The sequence below is a fragment of the Protopterus annectens genome, chromosome 2.part1 (genome assembly GCF_019279795.1).
Source record: "Protopterus annectens isolate FY-2018-M chromosome 2.part1, PAN1.0, whole genome shotgun sequence".
NCBI lineage: Eukaryota > Metazoa > Chordata > Ceratodontiformes > Protopteridae > Protopterus > Protopterus annectens.
Window position 1 is genome coordinate 270,767,748 of NC_056729.1, and position 27,180 is coordinate 270,794,927.

The following is a 27,180-nucleotide window of genomic DNA, read 5'->3' on the forward strand; positions in this document are numbered from 1 at the left end:
ACAAAAGTCAATCAGGAAATACCCCAATGGTGGACTAAGTCCAGAAACATCCCTGTGAAGCATCCATTCGTGAGCCTGTATTGTGGAACTCCTCAAACTGTCTGCCACAGACTTCTGATTGGAGGGGATGTAAACTGCCTTCAGAGAAATACGAAGTTGGAGGGTTAGCTCCCAAACCTGTAAAGCTAACCTGTACAGGAGGTATGACTGCCCTCCCATTTGTTCACATACCAGAGAACAGTCATATTGTCTGTAGATCCTCAACCAACGTGGACTGAGAAGAGACTGAAAGGACTGAATAGCTAGAATCAACGCCTTCATTTCTTTTACATTTATGTGCTCCTTTTCCTGAGGGGGAGACCATAGGCCTTGTACAGTATGTGGGCCCAACGCAGCCACCTAGACTGAATCCAAAGCATTTATGTAAAGGTCATGAGTTGGGAGCAGGGGGTGGATGGGAAGTCCTGGGTTGAGGGACATTTCATGGATCCACCAAAGAAGCTCCTTCTTCAAGCATGGTAGGAGTGGAATTTGAAATTCCAGAGGGTGGGCATCTTGTGCCCACACTGACTTCAGGTACACTGAGTCTTCGTCATATGAAGTCTTGCCAGAGGCAGCAAAGGTATGGTGAAAGCCATCCATCCAAGGATCCTGAGGAATTGCCTTTACTGACAAAAGGAGGCGGGTAAGGTCGTCTAAAAAGGTCTGCCAGAGCTCCTGTGCCTTTTCAGGAAGAGGAGACACTATCATTCTGCCTGTCTGGAATCTGCACCCCAGAAAGGCATGGTCTTTGGATAAGGGCAGACTTTTTGAAGTTGATTGTGAATCCTAGTTGTTGTAGGTTGACAATGGCTGAGATGAAGTTCCTCTGCAGATCCTCCGGGGTATTTGCTTGGAATAGGAGGTAGGTCAGGTAAGGGAAAATGTAAATGCCATGGAGTCTGCAGAAGGTGACTACTGGGCCAAAGCATTTTGTGAAAACTCTTGGGGCTGCAGAAATCCCAAAAGGCAAGGCCAAGAACTGAAAATGCCAGGATGCAACAGAGAAAAAAAATAAATGTCCTGATTTGACATGAATGGGAATGTGCAGGTAGGTGTCTGATGCCTGGGGATGCTAGAAAGGCCTATAGGAGGATCAGAGGAAACAAGGACTATAGGGTGAGTATTTTTGAAGGAGGGCACCTTTAGGAAGGTGTTGAGGAAGGAAAGATCTAGGATGGGTCTCTAGGGGCCTTCCTTTCTGGACATCAGGAACATGCGGGAGTAGAAGCCTGTTCCTTTTTGGGGTGTCGCCACTGGCTGTATAGTACCTTGCTCAAGCAGGTCTGCCAATACTTGGGGGAAAGGGGGTACTGGTCTGCAGTAGGCTATGGGACACTTCTGAAGGGAGGCACCTTGTGCCATACCATGAAATGCCAGTGTTTTATTATGTTTAAGACCCAGCCACCTTGTGTGATACTTTCCCAGGCTGGAAGGCTAGGGAGAGGTGAAGGGAAAAAGAGGTACAGCTGGGAAGTCCTGAGGAGTCAGGAAGAACCTGCGCCATCAGGAAAAGGTTACTTAATGGGGTGGCAGAAGGGGGGAGCTGAGTAGTGATGAATTTTCTTGCACCCCTTGGAGTGCTTAGTTTGGGAGGGCCAGGATTGCCTTTGGGCAAATACTTGTTTGAAAGGGTAGTTCCTGCGGAACTTGGGGACTAGTGAAACCAGGATGTGCTTGAGTTCTTTTAACTCTTTACTCTTCTCCTGAAGTGATCTGAAGAGATTAGTTGAGGCCTGACCAAATAATGCAGAATTGTGAAGGGTGCATCTATGAGCTTCGCTTTGATCTCCTCGGGGAGAGGTTGAAGCCTTAACCATGCAAACCTTCTCGACAATGACACCAAGGCAGCTGCCCTAGAAGTAGCTTCAACAGCATCATACCCGCATTTTTTAAAGTGATGGACCACCTGGGAGGAAGCAGCAATCAGGGAAGTGGTCAACAGCTCATTTTCTAAATCAGACAGGTCACACACACTCTTAGATGTTTGAGACATAGGTTCTAGGGAAGACTTAGTTATAAGAGTTTGACAGTTCAAAGCATTAAAGGCTAGGGTAGCCGAAGTGTATACTTTTTTCCCCAACCTCTCTAGTTGCTTGCTGTCTTTGTCAGAGGGAAGAAGACACGGTGAAAGAGGGGACCATGAAGCTTTGTCTGAGCCCTCAGAAATGACTGAGGGATATGCAACAGAGGTCTTAAAGACAAAATTGCAGTCTTGAGGGACTTTTGTAGTATCTGTCCAGCTTCTTAGGGGCCGAGGCTGACAGGGTGTTGGGATGCGGAAGCAAAGACATCCAAAAAAGCAGGAACAACAAGTGGGACACCTGAGGGACTGGGGGTTCCCACCTGGAGGAGGTCATAGTACCTCTTTTGGATAGACATTTGACAGCTGTCTTACTTGAAAGTGGTCCCTCATTTTTTAAAGCTTCTCCGAATGAGATTTCTTCCACAGGAGAGTCTGTCGCATTTGATCTTCCTCAGGGGAGGCACAGTTTAATGGAGAAGGGATTTGTGAGGAGTAGGCCAGGGAGTCACTGTCATCATTGGATGACAATTCTTCCTCAGACTCTGGCTGTTGTCTGGGCCTTTTTTGGGAGAGTTAGGCCAGGAGAAAGAAGGAACAGGGGAACCAGCCACAGGCCTAACAGACATGAAGGCCATGAATAATTCTTGGGCAAAATTTTCTTTCTGGGAGTCTTGAGGAGGGGATGTATGCTTAGTTTTTTGTTTTTTCTTAGCAGGCACATCCACCTGCTGTAATAGCAGGGGTTCGGATGAAGGGCTGCATTCGAATATGTCCGAATCAACTTCTTCCCTCACAAGGATCTGCGGGATTCCCCTAGGGCCTTACGAAAGAATAAACCTTGGTTCCCCCTGGACATCTGTACCAGATACCGGATGCTTCTCTGGAAGTGCTGACATCCAGATCTGAGGTGGCCTGCAAAACATGCTTGGCCTGAGGATCCAGATCAGAACACGTCTCCAGGCTACCATGTGCCTCGACAGATACGTCCGCAGGAAGAGACAGAGCTGAAGCCTCAGGCTTAGGCCTTTTGACCTTCCGTTTCATAGTAGGCTAAGTTGATGGGCTGGAGGAAAGTACAGTTGTGTACACTTACCATAAATTTAGATGTTCGAGTGTATTCACTGTTGCAGTAATCACACTTGGGTTATCTGCTGCAGGTAGCTCCCAGTCGGCCTGAATACCAGAGACTTAGTATTTCTGCGTCAGTTGCTGTTGCTCCAGGACTTACGCCAGGTGGTCAGAGATATAAAAAGAGGCAGCCAACGCCATTACATCAGTTTTTCTTGCCCCAAATGTCAGGAGCCCCTCAGTAGGTAGCTAGGTTATGGTGGAGGAAAACACCACCAGTAAAAAGTAAATACCAATAACCATACCCCTGAAAATGGGTGGGGGGGGTAAAAGGCCTAGAGAGAATAAGGAGAGAGAGAGAGAGAGAGAGAGAGAGAAACCAGGGGGATGGAGGGAGGGAAACCAGGACTGCCACAGTGAATACACTCGAACATCTACATTTATGTTAAGTGTACACAACTGTACTATGTTCTTCATGTTTCACTGTTGCAGTCATTACACTTGGGTGGATTCCCACAGCTGAAGAAGGGTGGAGGCAGTCAGGAAGAGTTGGGGCTGGCTAGAACCTGCAGGATTGCTGTTGCAAAGCCTGCCCTGGATTTGGAGAAGACAGGCAAATGTTAGTGCTTGGTGAAAGTGTGTACTGAACTCCAGGTAGCAGCTTCCAGGATGTCCCTGGTAGGGACTCCCTTGAGAAATACAGTAGAGGTAGATGTTGCCCTAGTTGAGTGTGTTCTGACCCCTTGCGGGAATGGTTTCCCATGGTGCTTGTAGCAGAAATGGATGCAATATGCTATCCATTTAGATACAGTTTGCTTAGAAATGGTCTTGCCTCTGCCCCTGTTGCAAAGCTGACTAATAACTGGTCTGATTTTCTGAAGGCCTTAGTCCTTTATCCAGGTAAAATCTGTCTGTGCATGTCCAAGGAGTGCAAGATCCTTTCCCCTTTAGTTTGAAGATTAGGGAAAAAGGTTGGCAAAGTATGGATTGATTGAGAGCCACACTGGACACCACTTTAGGCATAAAGGAAGGGTTTGTCCCGAGAGAGACCCTGTCAGCATGGAAAATAATGAAGGGTTTCACAGCCAACTGCTTGTAGTTTAGACGCTCTTCTAGCTGAAATGATGGCTAGAAGTAATGCTGTTTTCCAAGAGAGAAATTTTAAGTCCGCTGACGCTGCATGCTCAAAGGGTGAAAGTGTGAGCTTTTCCAGTACAAAGTTAAGGTCCCAAGCAGGGGTGGGTGCTTTCCTTGGTGGCCATAAGTTGTTTGCCCTCTCAGGAACTGTTTGATAAGAGGGTGAGAGAAGAGAGGTGAGCTCAGTGTTATAATGAGCCCAAATGGCTGAGGCATAAATCTTAATGGAAGAGAAGGGCAGGCCCTTGTGGAGTAGATCTGCTAAGTAATCAAAAATTAAGGGCAGGGAGGGCTGAGTTGTGTCCTCTCCTTTAGATAGGCTCCATGAGCACAGCATCTTTTCCACTTATCCGCATAGGATTTCCTTGTACTGGGTTTTCTGGTTTCAAGAATGACGTCCAGCACCTGTTTGCTTAGAGCTGCTGGTATAGGATTCAACGGATAAGCCAGGCTGCAAGATTTAGGGTTTGCAGTTGCGGATGCAAAATCTGCCCCTCCTGCTGAGAGCTGATGTAGGTGCCATGGTGGCACCGATATCAGGTTTCGCAGGAGTAGGTACCAATGCTGGCGTGGCCAGTCCGGGGCAACCAGAATTGTCATCGGTCTGTCCGGTCTTATTTTGAGTAATACTCGAGAGAAGGGGCAGGGGTGGGAATGCATAAACTGAGAGATTTACTCACTGAAAGGATAGGGCATCCACTTTCCAGGCTCTGCTATGCAGGATCCTGGTGCAGAATCTGCTGAGCTGGTGGATGCAGGGGGAGGCAAAAAGGTTCACCTCTGGGGTCCCCCATTTCTGAATCAGAAGGTTGAAGGTGCTGGGCTCTAACTGCCACTCATGTGGGTCTAGCAGATTTCTGCTCAAGTCATCTGCCAGTGAATTTTGTTTGCCTGGCAGGAATTGAGTTTGCAGATGGACTTGCATGTCCAATGCCGTGTTCCATAGAGCCATGGCTAGCCTGCAGAGCGGGTAGGAATGGGTTCCTCCCTGCTTGTTGATGTACCACATAACTGTGGTGTTGTCTGTTTTTATTAGAAGTTGTCCTGGAAAGAGTAGGGATCTGAAATCTGTCAGGGCATTTTGCACAGCTAGCATCTCTTTTTGGTTCTTGTGCAGATGAATATGACTTGGGCTCCAGTGGCCATGAATGCATCTGCCGTCCATGAGTGCTCCCCAGGCATAGTCTGATGTGTCTGTGGTTAGGGCTTGGCCAGCGTGGGGTTGAGTAAACAGCAGTCCCTTGTTGTGGTTACATGCTTCTGCCCACCAAAGAAACTCTGCCCTTAGACAAGGTATGATAGGAATGACTGTTGCCAGATCCTGAGAATGTTGGCACCAAAGACTTAAGTACCACTGAAATTTCCTCATATGCAGTCTTGCATATGGAATTAGCAGTATACATGAGGCCATGAACCCTAGGGCCTGCAGTATTTTTCTTGCGGATAGCTGGGTTCCGGTAGCCATTTGTTTGAGGTAGGCTTGTCAGATAAACTTGTTTTTCTGAAGTGAGGAATGCTATCTGGGATGTTGTGTCCAAGCTTGCGCCCAGGAATACAATCCTTTGACTGGGTACCAGTTTTGATTTCTTTTCGTTGATGGTGTACCCCAGGGAAGTGAGGAGGTTTTTCACAAATGTCAGGTGCTGCAACAGCAGTACTAGACTGTCTGCCTGAATCAAGCAGTCGTCCAAGTATGGGTAAATTTGGATATTTCTCTGCCTGTAGTATGCAATGGCTGGAGCCATGCATTTTGTGAATACTCTGGGCGCAGTGGATAAGCCAAAGGGAAGTTCAGAGAACTGATGATGCATAGATCCAGCCCTGAAACATAGATACTTCCTGCATGACTCCCTTACAGGGATGTGCAGACAGGCTTCTTTTAAGTCTAAGGAGACTAACCAGGCATCCTTGGTTAGCATAGAAGCTGTTGCAGGGTAAGCATTTTGAATTTTAGTACCACCAGGAAGGTGTTGAGAATTGAAAGATCCAGGATTGGGCACCAAGAGCCCTCTTTTCTGGGTACCAGGAAGAGTAGAATCCTTGACCTATCTGTTCCAATGAAATAGGCTGAATAGCTCTGATGGAGAGCAGGGATAGAACTTATTTTTCAGCCTCTGCCCACTGGTTTAGAGGAAGGTCTGGGAACCCTATTGGGGTGGACAGTGAGTGGAAGTAAAATGTTTACCCTTGGGATACAATGTTGAGGACCCATCGGTCTTGTGTGATCGACATCCAGTTTTAAACATGAAGGGCAAGTTTTCCTCCGAGGGGCAAAAGCAACTGGGCAGAGGTGGGGAGTGGAGTGGAGAAGTCATTGAGTTTTTTCCATAAGGAGGTGGCTTACCACTCCCTGCTTTGGGGGTGGGGGCACTCCATTGCTTAGATCTCTGCATACCCTGAGACTGTAATCTGGGTGGTCTGTTTCCCCTGGGTCTGGTTCAAGATGGCCTGGAGGGGGCTGGAAAGGGCCAGTGTTTGGAAGGGCAATGCCTACTGAATCTACGGGGTTGCACTTGTAAGAATTCTTTAACATTCTACACAGACTTAGCTTTTTCTTCCATCTTTTTAAGAACCTCTTCTGCATTGGTACCAAACTGTCCTTGTTCAAAGGAGCATCTAGTAACTTTGATTTGACATGGTCTGGCAAGGTCTGCTCCTTGAGCCAAGCATGTCTTCTCAGTACAGAACCAGTGACTGCTGCCCAGCAAGATGCCTCTAGGGCGTCAAAGCCACATTGCAAACTATGCTTGCTGACTTGGCTTGCAGAGTGCATAAGCTCCTGCAATTCCTTATTTTCTGCACAGTCTGTAAAGGTTGCCACTTTTTGTTTAATAAGTTCCATAATATGTTGCTGGTACTTCAGCATGTGAAACTGACAATTTAATGCCCTAACAGCAAGAGTAGCAGAGGTATATCCCTTATTACCCCATCTGTCCAAAGCCCTTTAATCCCTGTCCGAAAGGGTGGGATTCTTGGCTGTAGTTGCCTTAATACCTTTAGGCCACTGGGAAATAATCACTGGGTCAGCAGTAGGATTCTTGAAAAGAAATGTGTGTGTCAGGTACTCTGTAGAACCTGTCTGGTTTCCTAGGGGCAGGGGATAAAGTATCAGGAGTAAGACTGGCTTCAATAAAATCATCAACAATCTCCAGGACAGGGGGTACTGCTAAAGGTCTGTGCTGTGGCAAATCTAGGAATTCTCGGAGTCTCTTTTTGGACTGAGGAAAGTCTTGGCATTCCCAGTGGAAATGCTCTCTTAAGGTATGCAAGGTTTCATCAAAAGAAAAATCCTCTGGAGGGGAGGCAGAGGGAATGGATTCCTCATAAGCAATCTTCATAGGCAGATAAGGGCATGTCTACATAATCAGATACCTCAGAGTCATCGGACTCCTTTGTCTGTTGAAGCTGCAGGGGACTGGTCTCTTTTCTTCTTAGCAGGGGAAGGCTGACTTCCCCTAATCAGCATAATAAGGTCTTCTGCCATTCTAAGCATTTGTCATTGTAGCATGGGAGGAAGGTGCATGCGTTTGGTCATCAGTTTTCTAGGCGTAGCACGTACTTTTGGCCTAAGAAACTTGGTAGTTTTAGATAAAAAAAAGTTGCCCGAGTCGAACATCGGTAGTGCTAAGAACTGCCTCAGAAGCTGGTGCCTGCACAGCAGCTCCAGACCCATCCAAGGTAGAGATATCCGCAGGTTCCATAGTCAGAGAAGAGTCTCACGGCCTACCGGACTCCGAAAGGGTCTCGGTAGAGGCCTGCAAATCCACAGAAGCAGGCATTAGGAGCTGCAAAGGCGCCTCACTGAGTACCGGCTACTAGCATACTGGAAGCGTTGTCTGCAGTTTTTGACCTATGCAGTCTCTGTCTTTATCCTTACGTTTTTTCGGAATATCGGTAGTCAGATGGCTTACTGAAGCCATATCAGAATACGGAGATAGAGAGTGAAAGAATTAAGCAACAATGAAAGCCCAAAGACAAATGGTTTGGGCACTGAACAAGGCACAAAATCAACAGTGACGTCCGTTGTGATCTGGGCCTAAACAGATGATGCAGTAAGAATGAAAATCTCTGTGTGGTATTTGCTTTTCACAGGCAAGACAATTGTTAACTTTTTCTGATATCGGTTAGAGCAAGAAAAAAGGATCCCCAATGGGGTACTTAGCTGTATAAGACTTCAGGGTTATTCAATTCATAAATGACAATTCAGGTAGCGGCTGACCGGCACTTGTAAACTGCTTCTACTTCGGGCTCCTTGGCAAGTAAGAATGACGTAAGAATGACGTAATAGCCTCGGCTGCCTGTTTTTATACCCCCTGACGACCTGACATCAGTCCTGGAGCGACAGCAACTGACGCAGAAATACTAAGTCTCTGATATTCGGGCTGACTGAGGGCTACCTGCAGGCAGATAACCCAATTGTGATGACTGCAATAGTGAAACACGAAGAACATCTCACCATTACACTTATGGGTAGGAATTTCAAGCAGTGATTCTCTAAATACTTTGTGACGTACTGGGAATGAACGACTGGCAGATAGAACTATTCTTGAGGTCATGCTTGAGTCCAAGACAAAGACTCTGTGAGTGACTACCTGTGTGGAATTTGTCTTCTACAATCACACTTCTCTTTCTTGGATGACATTAACCCAAGGGAAAAAAGGACACAGCAGCAAAAGACAAAAACGGTTACCTGACCTGGCACTTATCTTTGAAGAAACACGCAATTACATCAGTAGAGCGACGTCTGGGACTGACGATTCGACTGGTGGCAAAGAAGTTCTGAGGATGGTGAGTGCATAAGTCACCCTTCTGGCCTATGTCCAATAGCTGCCTATGTGAGACATACCACGCACCTTACAGTAGTAAAAGACTGTGGTATACTGGGTGACATTAGACACTAAAATTCATATTTTCAGAGCAGGAAAAGAAGAAAGTAATACCCACTACCTTGTTAAAACATTGGCAAGGTTTTATGATGCCTCGAGGGGGAGACTGTGGACTACAGCATATGCTCCTTTGACGGACTAGTCTACACCTATACAGTGAGGTGAGGCTAAAAGGCGCAAGAACCATTTTCACAAGGAAAAGCAGTTTAAGTCACTTCAGTGGCAATCTTAAAATTATATCAAGTTATAGAATAAAAATCTTTAAGCAACTGATGTCAAAACAGCAGACTAAAAAATGAGAATAAGAAATCAACAAACAAGTCATGATCTTTCACTATATTCATTAAAGGAATCCTACTTTGCAACAAATAAACAAACAAGGACAGCAATCATTTTTGACTGACTGGCATACTTTAACATTAACTTGGGTGTGGCAGAATTCCCTGACAAGACTGGATTGAAAACTATGCCAGACTGATGCACAGAGACTGGATGGTTCACAAGTTACAAACGGGACTGAGATCTGGTAATGTTTGCTGGCATCAGGTAAGGTAGCAACACTTCAAGTCCCTGACCTCCACTGATTACAACCGGTAACATTTGACCCAGCACTGCTACTTTGATCCTAAGTTGACATGTGCTATAACAAAGGCTGAACACAGACAAACACAACTCAGTAAAGTTAAAATGTGCAAGTAATTTATTTTATTTACTTCTCAGCTTGGAAAGTCGAATATGCACAACAGTATTTTAACAAGGTAGCCTAAGAGCAGTAAAGTACAGTTGTGTACACTTACCATAAATATAGATATTCACTGTTGCAGTCATTACATTTGGGTAATCTGCTGCAAGGTTGCCCTCAGTCGGCCTGATTAACAAAGTCTTAGGTCCTGCGTCGGTTGCTGTCCCTTCTTCCATGACGTCAGGCCGTCAGGGGTATAAAACATGCAGCCGATGCCATTTTCATCAGTTTTTCTTGCCCCACATGCCAGGTGCCCCCCAAATGGGGAGCAAAATATATATATATATATATATATATATATATATATATATATATATATATATATATATATTTGGCAAGAAAGACTGATGAAAATGGCGTCGGCTGCATGTTTTATACCCCTGACGTCACAGAAGAAGGGACAGCAACCGACGCAGGACCCAAGACTTTGTTAATCAGGACGACTGAGGGTAACCTGCCAGCAGATTACCCAAATGTAATGACTGCAACAGTGAAACACGAAGAACATCATGATTATGTGACTTGCTTGATATCACTCAATTAAACTGAAGACCAAGGGGGCTGAACCCAGAACTACAAAAATTTCACTCACTCTGTCACTTTTTTCCAGCATATCTGCCTTCAAACGATCCCTTTCGGAACCGATGTTTTCTAAAGCTGCCTGCAGTTCATTCTTCTCCCGTGTTAATGATGAAATGAGATCCTTTTGCTGCTGCACAGTATTAACGTTTTCTGCTGCTTCTGACAACAGCCTGTCACGCTCTGCCGTAAGAACTTTCAGGTCTTCACTCAAATGAACCATCTAACAAACACAACAAACAAGAACATTATTAAAAAATGACAAAGATATTAATAGAACAAAGTCTGAGCGTTGCATCTATGATGTGCAGTTACTTCAGTCTCCATTACTGTATGTCCTTAGGAACTTGAAATTAAATGCAGCTCTATATTGTACAATCACTGTCTAGCAAAGGAGCAAACAAGGAGACTGGAAAACTGCATAAACAATTTTTCACTAATGTATGCAGTTTTCCAATCTACTCAAAACCAATAATCAACATTTATAAATACAATTACAAGAAATACATATTCTAGTAAATGTACTGAAAGATGGCAACTGTAGCATGATGTTACAGAATATAGTAATGATAGCCAAGGCCTTTAAGATCAGCAGATTTCCCACCTCACTTAAGTTCATACTTCTCTAAACAAGGAAAACAAAGTAATGCCCATCTTCATTGCACAGACAAGTGCAATGGATTTGTGATGCCCCTTGAGCACAACAGACTAGAGAGAGCAATGCATACTTCTATGAGACAGACTAGTTTATGACTAGAGAATGGGAAGGTTCAAATAAAAAAAAAAAATCTTAAAACCTTGAAAAGGAAAGGCACTACTCATAACTTCTTTGAAAATGTTACTATTTTCTAAGGTTATGAAATAAAACATCACAAGTGCTTATAGGCAATGAAGTCTAAACAGCTGTAAAAGGGAAAAACAAACTTCCAGAAGAAATCTTCAGCCATCAAAGCATAATCAATATATTCAGAAAAGGAATATATACAGCAAGAAACAACCAACAAGGATAGCACTCAGTTTGAATGATTAGCATACTTCCTTACTAACTGCAGTGGGACAGATTTCCCAACAAATGGGTTGGAGACTGTTCCAGACTAAGAAAAGATGGCTGCATGTTCAACATGAATTGCAGATAATCTGTGAAAATGCTGTGAAGCTTGCTGGCATCAGGTAAGGTATCAGCACTGAATCCACAAAGAGTTCTTTAATCCATGCTATAATGCCCACTATAGCTGCAGCTAGAAACAATATGTACTGCTGTAAAAGTCTGGTTTTAACACAGCCAAGGATAACATGATTAATGACTTTAAATGTACATGCCATTTATTTTATTCATTTCTCGACTGGAGAAGTCCACTGTACACAAGCCCTTAATTAGTGCAGACTAAGAACACTGTCTGGTATTATGACTTGTTCAGTCGCACAGTTTACAAGTAGAGCTTGCGGGACCTAACCCAGAGCTACATAGGGTTTACTGATGTGATTATCAGGAAAGTCCGACTGGGTAGCAGTCCATTTTCATTGGAGGTCTGCTGAGAAAAGTTCCAAAGTATTAGAAAACAATTTAAAAGAATAATTTTACCGTTGTTAAAATACAACAAAAACTACAGTTTCTTTATATAAAATCAGATGTAATATGAAAACATTGGTTAAGAATAGATACAAGTTATATGATAATGATTTAATAGAAAAAATGTAGACAGTTGACAGAGAAATTAATAAGTTAAAATAATAGAAACAGGGATTTCAATACAAGTGAGAAAAAGGCAAAAAGGCAGGCTTACAATATATTTGAAGTGGAAACCAGGGAAGAAACATTGATATAAGTAAGGGAGTCAGTGAAGATGGGAGAATAAGGAGATGTAAGGTATGAATCGGTATCTGTCCACATTTAGGGATATAGTTTATCCTGATGTTGAGCAAGAACAGAGCCAGCTTTTTGTTAGAAGTCTTTCAGAATGGTTTTGAAGGATGAGAGGAAGGGTATTAACCTGATGGATACAGTAAGGAGATGCAGGGCCTCAACAACATGGTAGGAGTATAGACAATGACCACCAGATCTGATGGGCTTGTGGACAAAAGTTTCTCATCATTCTATTACAATGACTGACTGGAAACACAGATTGAAGAATGCACTTTAGTGCTAGACAAGCAGATGGATTCTGGATAATTTTATAGGTGGTAAAAAGCAGTGTCTGTTAGTTGATGGGGTGGTTCTAACTAATTTAGGCTTTTTAGTGCTTCTTGGCAGGACAGCCTTCTGTGTGGAGTCTGCATGTCCTCCCCGCGGTCAAGTAGTGTTTGAAAGACATGCGTGAATGGGTGTGCCTTCGTTGAAGGTTAGGCATCGAGCTGCCACCTCGGCACCATAAAATCTATAGCCAATCATTAGCGGACCGGAGTTCCGCTGTGGCAAACCCTAACAGGGAAAAGCCGAAAGAAAAACAAGTGCTATACAGTGGTGGATTCCGAAAGAGGCATTTGCTGAAAATTTAGCAACTTTGTAGAGCATTGCTCAAGTTTTGATTTTTTGGATGACTAAAGGTTAGTAAGGATGGGAGTACCTTAAAGACATCTGGGCAGGAAATACGTATTGGCAAGTGTAGCTTTAGTTGCACCAGTGATAAAGTTTGATGAGTTCTTATGCAATTTTGCATATGCATGTCAAATTTAAGATCAACTATTATCTTTAATAATTTCCTATCAGAAGTGATGTCAGCAGTTGTATTATCAAGAAGAGGGGACTTCTGCTACAGAGAGGAAACAAGGGATTCCTGGATTAACCTATTTATAAGGATTGAGACAGGATAGGCCAAGCTATTGGCAGCTATTTTAAGGTGCTCACTTTGAAGGTCATCATATGAAGTAGAGCATAGTTTGAGTTTAAATGTAGTTTTATACAGGATGTGGGCACAAGTTTCAAGGTGAAAGTGTATGTGATATGTGGCTGCTGGACAGGGTTAGGATTAGATATTGGGGAATCCTTTTTATGAGATCCTATACTATTCTATGAAATAAGAACTGAATTGTGTTGTGGTTTCGAGTGATGAGTTACTGGGAGAGGCGTCATGGTTGAATTTATGTCTGGAATGTAAGACTGTCTACAATTTTTTTAGAGCTGTGTATACTATTATTCTGAAAGTTATTATAGTACAGTTTTTCCTTCATTAATTTGCTTCCAGTAGCACTGTGAATAGTCTGAAGTTTAAGATATTTTGGAGTTTTATATTTATGCCATACTTTCCATGCTTTTTCTCAATCCTGCATTAGCATTCTACTCTTGGGATAGCCAAATTGCATTACTGGTTTTCAGTCTGTTGAGGGCTCACTCACCCTATCAGTTTTTTCCAGCATATCTGCCTTCAAACGATCCCTTTCGGAGACGATGTTTTCTAAAGCCACCTGCAGTTCATTCTTCTCCCGTGTTAATGAAGTGAGATCCTGTTGCTGCAGCTGCACAGTACTAATGTTTTCTGCTGCTTCTGAGAACAGCCTGTCACGTTCTGCAGTAAGAACTTTAAGGTCTTCACTCAGATGAAGCATCTAGCAAACACGATAAACAAGAACATTATTAAAAAAGGGCAAAAGTATATTAATAGAACAAAGTCAGTGTTGAATCTATGATGTGCAGTTACATCCAACCTCATTACTGTATGTCCTTAGAAATGAAAAAAAAATGCAGCTCTACATTGTACAATCATGGCCTGGTGAAGGAGCGAAAGAGGAGACTGGAAAACTGCATAAACAATTTTTCACAAACGTATGCAGTTTTCAAATCTCTGCTCAAAACCTACAATTTCAAAATTTATTAATAGAATTACAAGAAATACATATTCAAGGAAATGTACTGACAGATGGCAACTGTAGCAAGATGTTACAGAATACAGTAATGATAGCTAAGGCCTTCAAGATGAGCAGATTTTTCACCAAACTTAAACTCGAACTTCTCTATAAAAGGAAAAGTGGAAGTAATGCCTGTGAAGATGTGAGGTGGTGCCAGCTAAGCCAGGAGAAGTAGGGCAGTGGATGTCTAACGTATGCCAGCACAGCTAGCTGGAGATTTGTAAAGAATTATATGCACTTTGTATATCAAGCTAATTTGTACAGCTGCTTGTTTTGAAAAATGTAATTGTAAAGCTGCTTGTGTTAAAAATGTACCAACAGTGGGTCCTGCTGGACAGAAAAAAAATACACTTGTATATCAGACCGTATTGTAATTATTGAAATTAATATATTGTAACGGAGGATACGGGAAGAGACGAGGTAAACCTCAGCAGTCCAAGTAACTTTGAAAATACTGAGAAATTAAATTACATATTTTAGGCCATGAAAATTGTATCTTAACAGTTCTGGTTACAGCTAGAGACAATATCTGCCAAATCCAGGACTAGGAATCCTACTGTATTATTTTGGGGGTGAACTAATTGCAGCCCTGTAAGGGTGGAAGTTTTTGAAACGTTTTTATTCCTTTCATATGGTATAACACATCTTAGCAAACCTCTCTGTGTGTGCATTACAACATGTCCTAGATTCTGGTTCAGTTTCTAGAAAATGGCGATAGTGTGGGAACCAGAAGTCAGATGACCAGATGTATGTGATGTCATTCAGTAATCCGGCACTGAAATTATGTTTTAATACTAGATGAGACAGAAGTCTCAGCGCAGTCTGTTTTTGAAACCTGAGAAAAAGATTATTCACCCACTTCATCTTACCTTGCTTTACTAAGTAACCAGGGAATAGTAATTCTTTAGGTCAGTCAGGAAAATATAGTGGGATTAGTTAAGTACTGTTTTTCTCTATCTGTGTGAATCTATCCATGTTATTTTTAATATTTACTGTGACTGAAACGTTGGTGTTTACTGCAGATATCCAGTATTTTCATTTTCATGATTTATAAAACATATTTAAACTTCTCATTGTGGCTGCTCTTTTACAGAATATCTTAACGTGTGAAAGTACTTGTATTTACCTGGTGACACTGTGGCCACTCCTGAAAGCCTTGCTGTATTTGTCGAACACTGCCATTTGTATTAGTATTAATTTTACTTGGTATAATTGGGTACGCTTGTAACAGAGTAGCTGGCTTTGGAGTGATCTGGTGGCAGTATCTACCTTATTAGTCTAGGCAGAAAGGGCATAGTGGGTAAATCTGTGCCAGCATTTCCCAGGTGTGTGGGTGGGTGCATGAGCGTGTGTGTAAATCAAATCTCAGTGTGTGTGCACACAGGTGTCAGCAACTTGGAACAGGGACACAGAGCACAGGGTTGACAGAGAGGATGGTAGAGGACTTGGCATGGAACACTCGGCTGACAACTCAGCTCTACAGCTGTGGTCAGTGTGGAGTCTTAATTTGGGCCGGTGAGAGAAATGGAACCCCAGCCCCAGGACGGGAGTATGGTCCCTGTGTGCTCTTAAGGTAAATTGCACTTGGTGCAGAGAGCTGCATCTGGAAATACTGTTCGTATCTATTTTTGTTTCAAAAATCAACAAAAATCCCAGAAGAAACACAGCAAGTGTAGAAGCAGTATAAATGCTTTCCTTTCAGAATATCATAAAATGCCAATAGCAAATATTACCTGAGGCAGAACAATACTAGCAGCAGTTCAAGTTGTAACTATCACAGACCAGTAATCAAAGGAAAAAAAAGCATAGTTTATTATAAACAGGGCTAGTGCTTTTGCTGTAAAGCTTCACCAGACCACAATTATAAACACCGAACTAACATTTAAATACTAACTACCAAGTAAAATTGCACCTTTTTTCACCAATGAGATTCAAACATGTCACATGTGGCTAAGCTATTGTATACACAGCAAAAAACATCAATTGCAAATAAAGCACCTATGAAAACAACACAAAAAGACATGTAAAAATCACCTTTCCAGCCTTCTCCTTTTCAGGCACAACGCAAATTGCTAAGCTACTGCATATACACAGTAAAAAAAAATTCAGTAATTTAAAACACTTATGAAAACCAGGACATTTTCTTCTTCTGTTGTGTTTTCATAAGTGTTTTACTTATTTATAAGTAAAGTTTCTTGCTGTGCATGCATCGATGAAGTACAATGCAGTCTGAGCTTCAAAGTAGTTTTATATAGGCTGTAGACACAAGTTTGAAGGTGAAAGTTGATGTGGTAATATGGGGTATCTGGACAGGCTTAGAATCAGATATAAGGGAAACCCTTTTTAAAAGATGCTATATCATCTATGAAATAAGAGATGAATTATATTGCGGTTTTAAGCGATGAGTTATTGAGATAGTGTCATGACTGAATTTATGGCAGGGATGCAAGATTTCTTTACTGGCTGTCCAGAAATTTTTAGAGCCATGTTTACTACTATTCTGAAAGTTGTTATACTACAGTTTGTATTCATTAATTTGCTTTCAGTAGAATGGCGAATATTCTGAAGTTTATGATACTGTGGCGTTTTATATTTTGCCATTCTTTCCATGCTTTTTCTCATTCCTGCATTAGCATTCTACTCTTTTGGATCGCCAGATTGCAATACTGGTTTTCAGTCTGTTGTTGAGGGCTCACTCACCCTGTCAGTTTTTTCCAGCATATCTGCCTTCAAACGATCCCTTTCAGAGCTGATGTTTTCTAAAGCTACCTGCAGTTCATTCTTCTCCCGTGTTAATGATGAAATGAGATCCTGTTGCTGCAACTGCACAGTACTACTGTATTCTGCTGCTTCTGACAACAGCCTGTCACGCTCTGCAGTAAGAACTTTAAGGTCTTCACTCAGATGAAGCATCTAGCAAACACAATAAACAAGAACATTATTAAAAAAGAGCAAAGGTATATTAATAGAACAAAGTGAGTGTTGCATCTATGATGTGCAGTTACATCCGTCCCCATTACTGTATGCCTTTAGAACTGAAAAAGAAAGGCAGCTCTACATTGCACAATCACTGTCTGGCAAAGGAGATTAAGAGACTAGAAAACTGCATAAACAATTCTTAACTAATGTATGCAGTTTTCAAATCTCTACTCAAAACCTACTATTTCAAAATTTATAAATACAATTACAAGAAATACATACTCAAGTAAATGTACTGAAAGATGGCAACTATAGCAAAATGCTACAGACTATGGTAACGCTAGCCAGGGCCTTCAAGATGAACAGATTTTTCACCTAACTTAAGCTCGTACTTCTCTACAAAAGGAAAAGTGTAAGTAATGCCTGTGCTGATGCAAGATGTTACTAGCTAAGTCAGGAGAAGTAGGGCAGTGGAATGTGCAACATGCCAGCATAGCTAGCTGGAGATTTGTAAAGAATTATATGCACTTTGTATATGTTGATTTGTACAGATGCTTGCACTGAAAAATTTATTTGTAAAGCTGCTTGTGTTAGAAATGTACCAACAGTGGGTCCTGCTGGACAGAAAAGAAATATGTATGTCAGACTGTATTGTAATTGTTAAAATGAATATATTGTAACAGAGGATACAGGATGAGAAGAGGTTAGCCTCAGCAGTCCAAGTAAGTTTGAAACTAGTCTGAAATGATATTACATATTTTTGACCATAAAGACTATCTTACAGTTTTGATCACAGCATAGTTAAACTGTCTGTCAAAACCTGGACTAGGAATCCTACTTTATTGCTCTTAGGGGTGAACCAAATGCTACCATGAAAATGGAAGTTTTTGAAATGCTTTTACAGCAACCTGTAGTGTAGTGGTTATCACGTCTGCTTCACATGCAGAAGGTCTTGGGTTCAATCCCAGTGGAACCATTATGCTACTGCAAGATAAAAATTTGGGGTAGGCATGAAGAAGAACAGAACCGATTCCAGTAACTAAATTCATAGTAGAAGTATTCTGTAAGACCTCCGTGACCTAATGGATAAGGCACCGACTTCCTAAGCCAGGGATTGTGGGTTCAAGTCCCATCTGGGGTGACATAACACATCTTACCAAACCTGTGTGTATGTGTATAACATTTCCTAGATTCTGGTTCAGTTGAAAACAAATGGGGGCAGTGTGGGAACCAGAAGTCAGGTGACCAGATGTATGTGATGTCATTTTGTAATCCAGCACTGAAATGATGTTTTAATACTAGATGAGACAGAAACCTGAGAAAGGAGGATCATTCACCCATTTCATCTTATCTTGCTTTAGTAAGTAACCAGGAAATAGTAATTCTTTAGATCAGTCAGAAAAATATAGTTGGATTAGTTGGATTAGTTAAGTATTGTTTTTCTGTATCTGTGCGAATCTATCCGTGCTAGTTTTAATATTTACTGTGATTGAAACTCTGGTATTTACTGCACATAGATATTCAGTATTTTCATGTTCTTTTGTTATTAAATATATTTAAACTTCTCATTGCAGCAGGTCTTTTAGAGACTATCTTAAGCTGTAAGAGTACTTATATTTATCTGGTGACCACTCCTGAAAGCCTTGCTGTATTTGTCCAACACTGCCATTTGTATTAGTATTAATTTTACTGGGTATAAATGGGTACCCTTGTAACAGCCTTAGAGTAGCTGGTCTGAAGTGTTCTAGTGGCAGTATCTACCTTATTAGTCTATGCAGAGGGGGCATAGCTGGTAAGTCTGTGTCAGCCTTTCACGGGTGTGTGTGTGTAAATCAAATCTGTGTGAGTGTGTGTGTGTAAATCAAATCTGTGTGAGTGTGTGCATGTAAATCAAATCTGTGTGTGTGTGTAAATCAAATCTCTGTGTGTGTGCGTAAATCAAATCTGTGTGTGTGCGTAAATCAAATCTGTGTGTGTGCGTAAATCAAATCTGTGTGTGTGCGTAAATCAAATCTGTGTGTGTGCGTAAATCAAATCTGTGTGTGTGCGTAAATCAAATCTGTGTGTGTGTAAATCAAATCTGTGTGTGCGTGTGTCAGCTACCTGGAGCAGGGAGGAGCACTGGGTTCACAGAGAAGGTGGAGGACTTGGCATGAAATACTCAGCTGAAGACTCCACTCTACAGCTGTGGTCAGTGTGGATTCTTATTTGAGGCCTGGTGAGAGAGGGGGAACCCCGGCCCCAGGATCGAAGTGTGGTCCCGGTGTGCTCTTAAAAGAAATTGCGCTTGGTGCAGACAGCTGCATCTGGAAATACTGTTTGTATCTATTTTTGCTTCAACAGTCACCAAAAATCCCAGCAGAAACACATTAGGTGTAGAAGCAATATAAATGCTTTCCTTTAGGTATATCATAAAATCGCAACAGCAAATAACGGAGGCAGAATACTAGCAGCAGTCCAAATTGTAACCATCACAGATAAGTAATTGAAGGATAAAAGCATAGTTTATTACAAACAGGGTTAGCACTTGCACTGTAAAGCTTCATCAGACTACAATTACAAACACTGAACATTAAATACTAACTACCAAGTAAGACTGCACCTTTTTTCACCAATGAGATTCAAAAATGTCAAGTTGCTAAACAACTGAATACAAAAACTTCATTTGCAAATAAAGCACTTATGGAAAAAAAAAAAAAAACATAAAATCACCTTTCCAACCTTCTCCTTTTCAGGCATAACACCAATTGCTAAACTACTGCACATAAACCAAGAAACTTCAGTTATTTAAAACACTTATGAAAATAAAACCAACATTTTCTTCGGTTTTGTTTTCATAAGTATTTTACTTATTTATAACTGAAGTTTCTTGCTGTGTATGCATCGGATGAAGTACAACATAGTTTGAGTTTAAAAGCAGTTTTATATAGGATGTAGGCACAAGTTTGAAGGTTAAAGTGGATGTGGTGATATGTGGCCTGTAGGCTTAAGATTAGATATTAGGGGAACCTTTTTTAAGAGATGCTATAATATCTATCAAGTAAGAGTTGAATTATATTGCAGTTTGAGTGATGAGTTATGGGGAGAGGTGTCATGGTTGAACTGTTGGCTCAGATGTAAGATTTCTTTACGGGCTATCCAGAATTTTTAAGGCTGTTTACACTATTATTCTGAAAGTGAATATACTACAGTTTGTCTTCATTCATTTGCTTTCAGAAGAATGGTGAATATTCTGAGGTTTAAGATATTGTGGTGTTTTATATTTTTGCCATTCTTTCCATGCTTTTTCTCAATCCTGCTTTAGCATTCTATTATTGTGGATAGAAACTGCATTACTGGTTTTCAGTCTGTAGTTGAGGGCTCACTTACCTTGTCAGTTTTTTCCAGCATATCTGCCTTCAAACTATCCCTTTCGGAGCTGATGTTTTCTAAAGCAGCCTGCAGTTCATTCTTCTCCCGTGTTAGTGATGAAATGAGATCCAGATGCTGCAGCTGCACAGTACTGTTTTCTGCTGCTTCTGACAACAGCCTGTCACGCTCTGTAGTAAGAACTTTAAGGTCTTCACTCAGATGAAGCATCTAGCAAACACATTAAACAAGATCATTATTAAAAAAGGAGAAATGTATATTAATAGAACAAAGCGAGTGTTGCATCTATGATGTGCAGTAACATCTGTCCCCATTACTGTATGTCCTTAGAACTGAAAAAGGAATGCAGCTCTACATAGCACAATTCACTGGCAAAGAAGCAAAAGGAGACTGGAAAACTGCATAAACAATATTTCTATAATGTATGCAGTTTTCCAATCTTTATGCAAAACATTCAATTTCAAAATTTATAAATACAAGTACAAGAAATAAATATGCTAGTAAATATACTAAAAAATGGCAACTGTAGCAAAATGTTACAGAATATGGTAATGATAGCCAAGGCCTTTAGGATGAGTAGACTTCCCATCTCACTTAAGCTCATGCTTCTCTATACAACTAAAAGTGCAAGTAATGCGCATCTTTGTTGCACGGACAAGTGCAATGGGTTTGTGATGCCCCTTGAGGGCAGCAGACTATCGTTAGCAATGCATACTTTTGAGAGACAGACTAGTTTATTACTACAGAATGGGAAGGTTCAAAGAAAAAAAATCTTATAACCTTGAAAAGGAAAAGCAATGACAACTTCTTTGACAATGTCACTATTTCACGATGTTATAAAATAAAACTTCACAACTGCTTATGAGCAATGAAGTTTAAGCAGCTGTATAAAAAAAAAAAAAAAAAACTTCCAGAAGAAATTTTCAGCCATCAAAGCATAAGCAATATATTCAGAAAAGGAATATATACAGCAAGAAACAACCAACAAGGACAGCACTCAGTCTGAATGGATTAGCATACTTCCATACTAACTGCAGTGGGGCAGATTTCCCAACAAATGGGTTGGAGACTGCTCTAGACTAACAAAAGATGGCTGCATGTTCAACATGAATTGCAGACAATCTGTGAAAATGCTGTGATGCTTGCTGGCATCAGGTAATGTATCAGGACTGAATCCACAAAGAGTTCTTTAATCCATGCTATAATGCCCACTATGGCTGCAGCTAGAAACAATATGTATTGCCGCACAAGTTTGGCTTTAACATGGCCAAGGATAAAATGATTAATGACTTTAAATGTACATGCCATTTATTTTACTAATTTCACGACTGGGGAAGTCTACTGTACACAAGTCCTTTATTAGTGCAGACTAAGAACACTGGTTATATGACTTACTCACAGTCACACAGTTTACAAGTAGAGCTCGAGAGACCTAAACCAGAGCTACATAGGGTTTATTTATTATTTACTGACATATGATTATCAGGAAAGTCAGTCTGGGTAGCAGCCCATTTTCACTGGAGGCCTGGGGAGAAAAGTTCCAAAGTATTAGAAAACATTTTAAAAGAATAATAATTTTACAGTTGCTAAAATACAACAAATCCTATAGTTTAGTTATATAAAAGCAGATGTACTATGAAAACACTAGTTAAGAACAGACAAGAGTTGTATGATTATGATTTAATAGAAAAAATGGAGATAGCTTATAGAAAAATTAAAGGGGAATTAAAACAATAGAAACAGGGATTTCAATACAAGTGAGAGAAAGGCAGGCTCACAGTATATTTAAAGTGGAAACCGGGGAAGAGACATTGATATAAGTAAGGGGAGTCAATGAAGGGAGAAGAACATGATGTAAGGTATGAATCGATATCTGTCCACATTTGGGGATGTAGTTTATCCTGATGTTGAGAAAGAACAGAACCAGCTTTTCGTTAGAAGTTTTGAAGAATGGGAGGAAGGGTATTAACCTGATGGATACAGTAAGGAGATGCAGAGCCTCCACAACATGGTAGGAGTACAGACAATGACCACCAGATCTGATGGGCTTGTGGACAGAAGTTTCTCGTCATTTTATTATAATGACTGACTGGAAACATAATTGTGAAGAAAGCACTTTTGTGCTAGACAAATAGATGGATTCTGGATAATTTTATACGTGGTAAAAAGCAGTGTCTATGTTAGTCAATGGGGTAGTTCTAACCAGTTTACACTTTTTATTGCTACACAGTGGTGGATTCTGAAAGGGGTATTTGCTGCAAATTTGGTAATTTTGCTATAGCATTGTTCAAGTTTTGATTTTTGTGATGCCTAAAGGTTAGTAAGGCTCTGAGAGTACCTTAAAGAAGTTTGGGCAGGAAATAAGTATTGGCAAGTGTAGCTTTAGTTGCACCAATGAGAAAGTTTTAGAAGTTTTTCTTATTCAATTTTGCATATGCAGGTCAAATTTAAGAGTCATCAACTAATGTCTAATAGTTTGCTATAAGAAGTGACTTCAGTGGTTGTATTATCCAGAAGAGAAGACTTTAAATTTAGTTTTTTCTTGGGAGGGGAACTTGGGGAAAATTAGTAGTATTTTTTTTTTTTTTTTAAGGGTTGAGCATGAGTTGCGAGTTATTATATTCCAGTTGCTATTTAAGCTTCTTGAGTATTTTGTTTGGAGGTATGCCAAATTGTCAGATATGCAAATCAGTGTGGAGTCATCTATGTACTGTTATTTAGGAAGCCTGATGTGGTGGAGGGTGTTGCTGAGAAGGTTAAAGGGGAGGGGACAAAGGACAGAACCTTGTAGTATACCGGTGATGACTGGGAGGCAAGTAGAGAGGGTGGAGTGCCATTTTACTGACAAACGCATACTGGATAGATAGTTTCTGAACCACAGAATGGTGGGCTGAGAGACCTAATGAGGACATTCAAAGTGTTGTGACAAACTGTGTCAAGGGCTTTAGACAAGTCTGAAATGAGGAGAATAATTTGTTGCTCGCTTCCTTCACTGACAGCATCATTACTTATTAGAAGTGCAGTCTTAAGTACTATGGGAAGGACAGAAGCCATGCTGTCTGCAGGACAGGAGTTAGTCCTGCAGTAAATAATTTAGCAATGGTTTCTGAATATATTCTTCAAATATTCTGGAAAGGGGAAAAAGATTGCTATGTCTCTAAAGTTAGTAATGTTTATTGAATGCCCTCCTTTGTGCAGACAATGTGTGACTTTTTCCAGACAGGAAACAAGGGATTCCTACATCGACCAATTTATAAGGATTGAGACAAGGTAGGCAAAGCTATTGGCCACTATTTTAAGGTACTCGCTTTGAAGGTAATCAGATGAAGTACAGTATAGTCTGAGTATAAATGTATTTTTATACAGAATGTGGGCACAGATTTGAGGGTGAAAGTGGACGTGATGATATGTGGCTGCTGGACAGGGTTAGGATTAGATATTGGGGAATCCTTTTTAAGAAATACTATACTATCTATGAATTAAGAGTTGAATTGTATTGCGATTTTGAGTGATGAGTTATTGGGAGAGGTGTCATGGTTGAATTTATGTCAGGGATATAACATTTCTTTACTGGCTATGTATGTAGAACTTTTTAAGGGCTGTGTTTACTATTACTCTGAAAGTTGTTATAGTATAGTTTGTCTTCATGAATTTGATAACAGTAGCATTGTAAATATTCTGAAGTTTAAGATATTGTGGTGTTTTATATTTTTGCCATTCTTCCCATGCTTCTTCTCAATCCTGCATTAGCATTCTGCTCTTTTGGATAGCCAAATTGTATTACTGGTTTTCAGTCTGTTGTCGAGGGCTCACTTACCCTGTCAGTTTTTTCCAGCATATCTGCCTTCAAATGATCCCTTTCGGAGCTGATGTTTTCTAAAGCTACCTGCAGTTCATTCTTCTCCCATGTTAGTGATGAAATGAGATCCTGTTGCTGCAGCTGCACAGTATTACTGTTTTCTGCTGCTTCTGACAGCAGCCTGTCACGCTCTGCAGTAAGAACTTTAAGGTCTTCACTCAGATGAAGCATCTAGCAAACACAACAAACAAGAACATTATTAAAAAAGGACAAAGGTATATTAATAGAATAAAGTCTGAGTGCTGCATCTATGATGTGCAGTTACATCCATTCCCATTACTGTACGTCCTTAGAACTGAAAAGGAAATGCAGCTCTACATTGCACAATCACAGCCTGGCAAAAGGAGCCAAAGAGGAGACTGGAAAATTGCATAAACAATTTTTCACTAATGTATGCAGTTTTCCAATCTGTACTCAAAACCTACAATTTCAAAATTTATAAATGCAATTACAAGAAATACATATTCAAGGAAATGTACTGAAAGATGCAAATGTAGCAAAATGTTGCAGAATATGGAAATGATAGCCAGGGCCTTAAAGATGAGCAGACTTCTCATCTAACTTAAGCTTGTACTTCTTTCTAAAAGGAAATGGGTAAGCAATGCCAGTGATGATGAGAGGTGGTGGTAGCCAAACCAGGAGAAGAAGGGCAGTGGATGTATAACATATGCCAGCTTAGCTAGCTGGAGTTTTGTAAAGAATTATATATGCCATTTGTATATCAAGTTAATGTGTACAGATGCTTGTGATGAAAAAATGTATTTGTAAAGCTGCTTGTGTCAAAAATGTACTAACAGTGGGTCCTGCTGGTCAGAAAAAAAGTACACCTGTATATCAGACTGTTTTGTAATTGTTCAAATGAATGCACTGTAACAGAAGATACAGGAAGAGATGAGGTTAATATCAGTCCAGGTAACTTAGAAAAATAGTCAAATTAAATTACATGGTTTAGGCCATAAAGATTATATCTTACAGTTCTGATAACAGCCAGAGACAAAATATCTGTGAAAACCATGACTATGAATACTACTGTATTGCTCTTAGGGGTAAACTAATTGCTACACTAAGTGTGGAAGTTTTTGAAATTGCTTTTATAGCTTAGATATGGTATAACGTATCTTAGCAAATGTGTGTGGGTGTGTGTGTATTATGACATGCCCTAGATTCTGGTTCAGTTTCTGATAAGGGAGTAGTGTGGGAACCAGAAGTCAGAGGACCAGATGTATGGGATATTCTTTAATCCAGCACTGAAATGATGCTTTAATACTAGATGAGACAGAAGTCTCAGTGCAGTCTGTCTTTGAAACCTGAGAAACAAAGATGATTCACCCACTTCATCTTGCCTTGCTTCAGTATTAACCAGGGAGTAGATGAGTTATTGGGAGAGGTGTCATGTTTGAATTTATGGCCGAGATGCAAAATGTATTTAGTGGCTGTCCAGAATATTTTAGGGCTGTGTTTACTATTATTCAGAAATTTATTATACTACAGTTTGTCTTCATTAATTTGCTTTCAGTAGAATTGCAAATATTCTGAAGTTTAAGATATTGTGGTATTTTATATTTTTGCCATTCTTTCCATGACTTTTCTCAATCCAGCATTAGTAGCCTACTCTTTTGCCTAGCCACATTGCATTATTGGTTTTCAGTCTGTTATTGAGGGCTCACTCACACTGTCAGTTTTTTCCAGCATATCTGCCTTCAAACGATCCCTTTCGGAACTGATGTTTTCTAAAGCTACTTGAAGTTCATTCTTCTCCCGTGTTAGTGATGAAATGAGATCCTGTTGCTGCAGCTGCACTGCACTACTGTTTTCTGCTGCTTCTGACAACAGCCTGTCACGCTCTGCAGTAAGAACTTTCAGGTCTTCACTTAATAGAACCATCTAGCAAGGCGAAACCAAAATCAAGAACGTTAGAAAAGATGGACAATGAAAAAGGCACATTAAAAAATTATGAAATTTGAGTAGACTCTACCACCAAACAGTAACCTCTGCACTCACTACTATATGTCCCCAAGGGCTTTAAAGGAAAAATGATCTCTACTGCACACCTACAATCCAGCAAAGCATTCTTCTAATAAATTATTAGGTGAATATAATTATTCTAATGAATAAGTTTCAATGAGCAACCAAGGAAACTCAAAGTGAAAATATTTTAATGCAAATTCCAGTCTCTCTACACAAAACCTACATTCTCAACATGTATTACAATGCTCGATTAAGTATTTCCTATAACAAATTAAACATAGTGAAGGATGACAACAGAATAAAAATACCAAACAGTAAGTCAGTTTAAGTGATATACACAAAGTCTGATTTCATTGTGGCTGCCCAGCTTAATTCCAAAGAAAACTAACCCCATAATGTTAGAACTACACAAATTGCTGCAAACTGGCAGGTCAATGCTCTCTCACCTCTCTTGCTCTCATGCCACCAATTCTCAAGCACTTTGGGGGTCTGGCTTGACCAAACAATGGCATTAAAGCATCATCAAGAGCAAACAAATTCCAAGAACAAGCTATTCTTTTGAGTCTACAATAATTCCCATTTCCGGTCTCCAGAAAGCTGCAATGCCATAGGCAGAGGAATCCAACTTACTTAACTACAGTATGGCCTTCCTCTGTGGCAGCTATGTCAAAAAGAAACCTTTCATACCCTTGGGTCAACTTCCTACAAAATCTTCTGGTTCATCGTCCAGCTCTGCCCAATAAGA

The 27,180-nt window shown here is 40.7% G+C and overlaps 1 protein-coding gene across 1 annotated transcript in view; it reads right to left on the reverse strand.

Moving 5' to 3' along the window:
- The window catches only part of CENPE (centromere protein E), a 3,008,010-nt gene that overhangs the window by 1,137,185 nt on the left and 1,843,645 nt on the right, over positions 1-27,180 (reverse strand). The window contains exons 30-35 of the mRNA XM_044063442.1: positions 26,139-26,351; positions 24,426-24,638; positions 20,609-20,818; positions 17,021-17,233; positions 13,811-14,020; positions 10,491-10,700 (exon numbers count right to left, since the gene is read on the reverse strand). Of these exons, the coding sequence (XP_043919377.1) occupies positions 10,491-10,700; positions 13,811-14,020; positions 17,021-17,233; positions 20,609-20,818; positions 24,426-24,638; positions 26,139-26,351 (1,269 nt within the window). The remainder of the gene's footprint in view (positions 1-10,490; positions 10,701-13,810; positions 14,021-17,020; positions 17,234-20,608; positions 20,819-24,425; positions 24,639-26,138; positions 26,352-27,180) is intronic.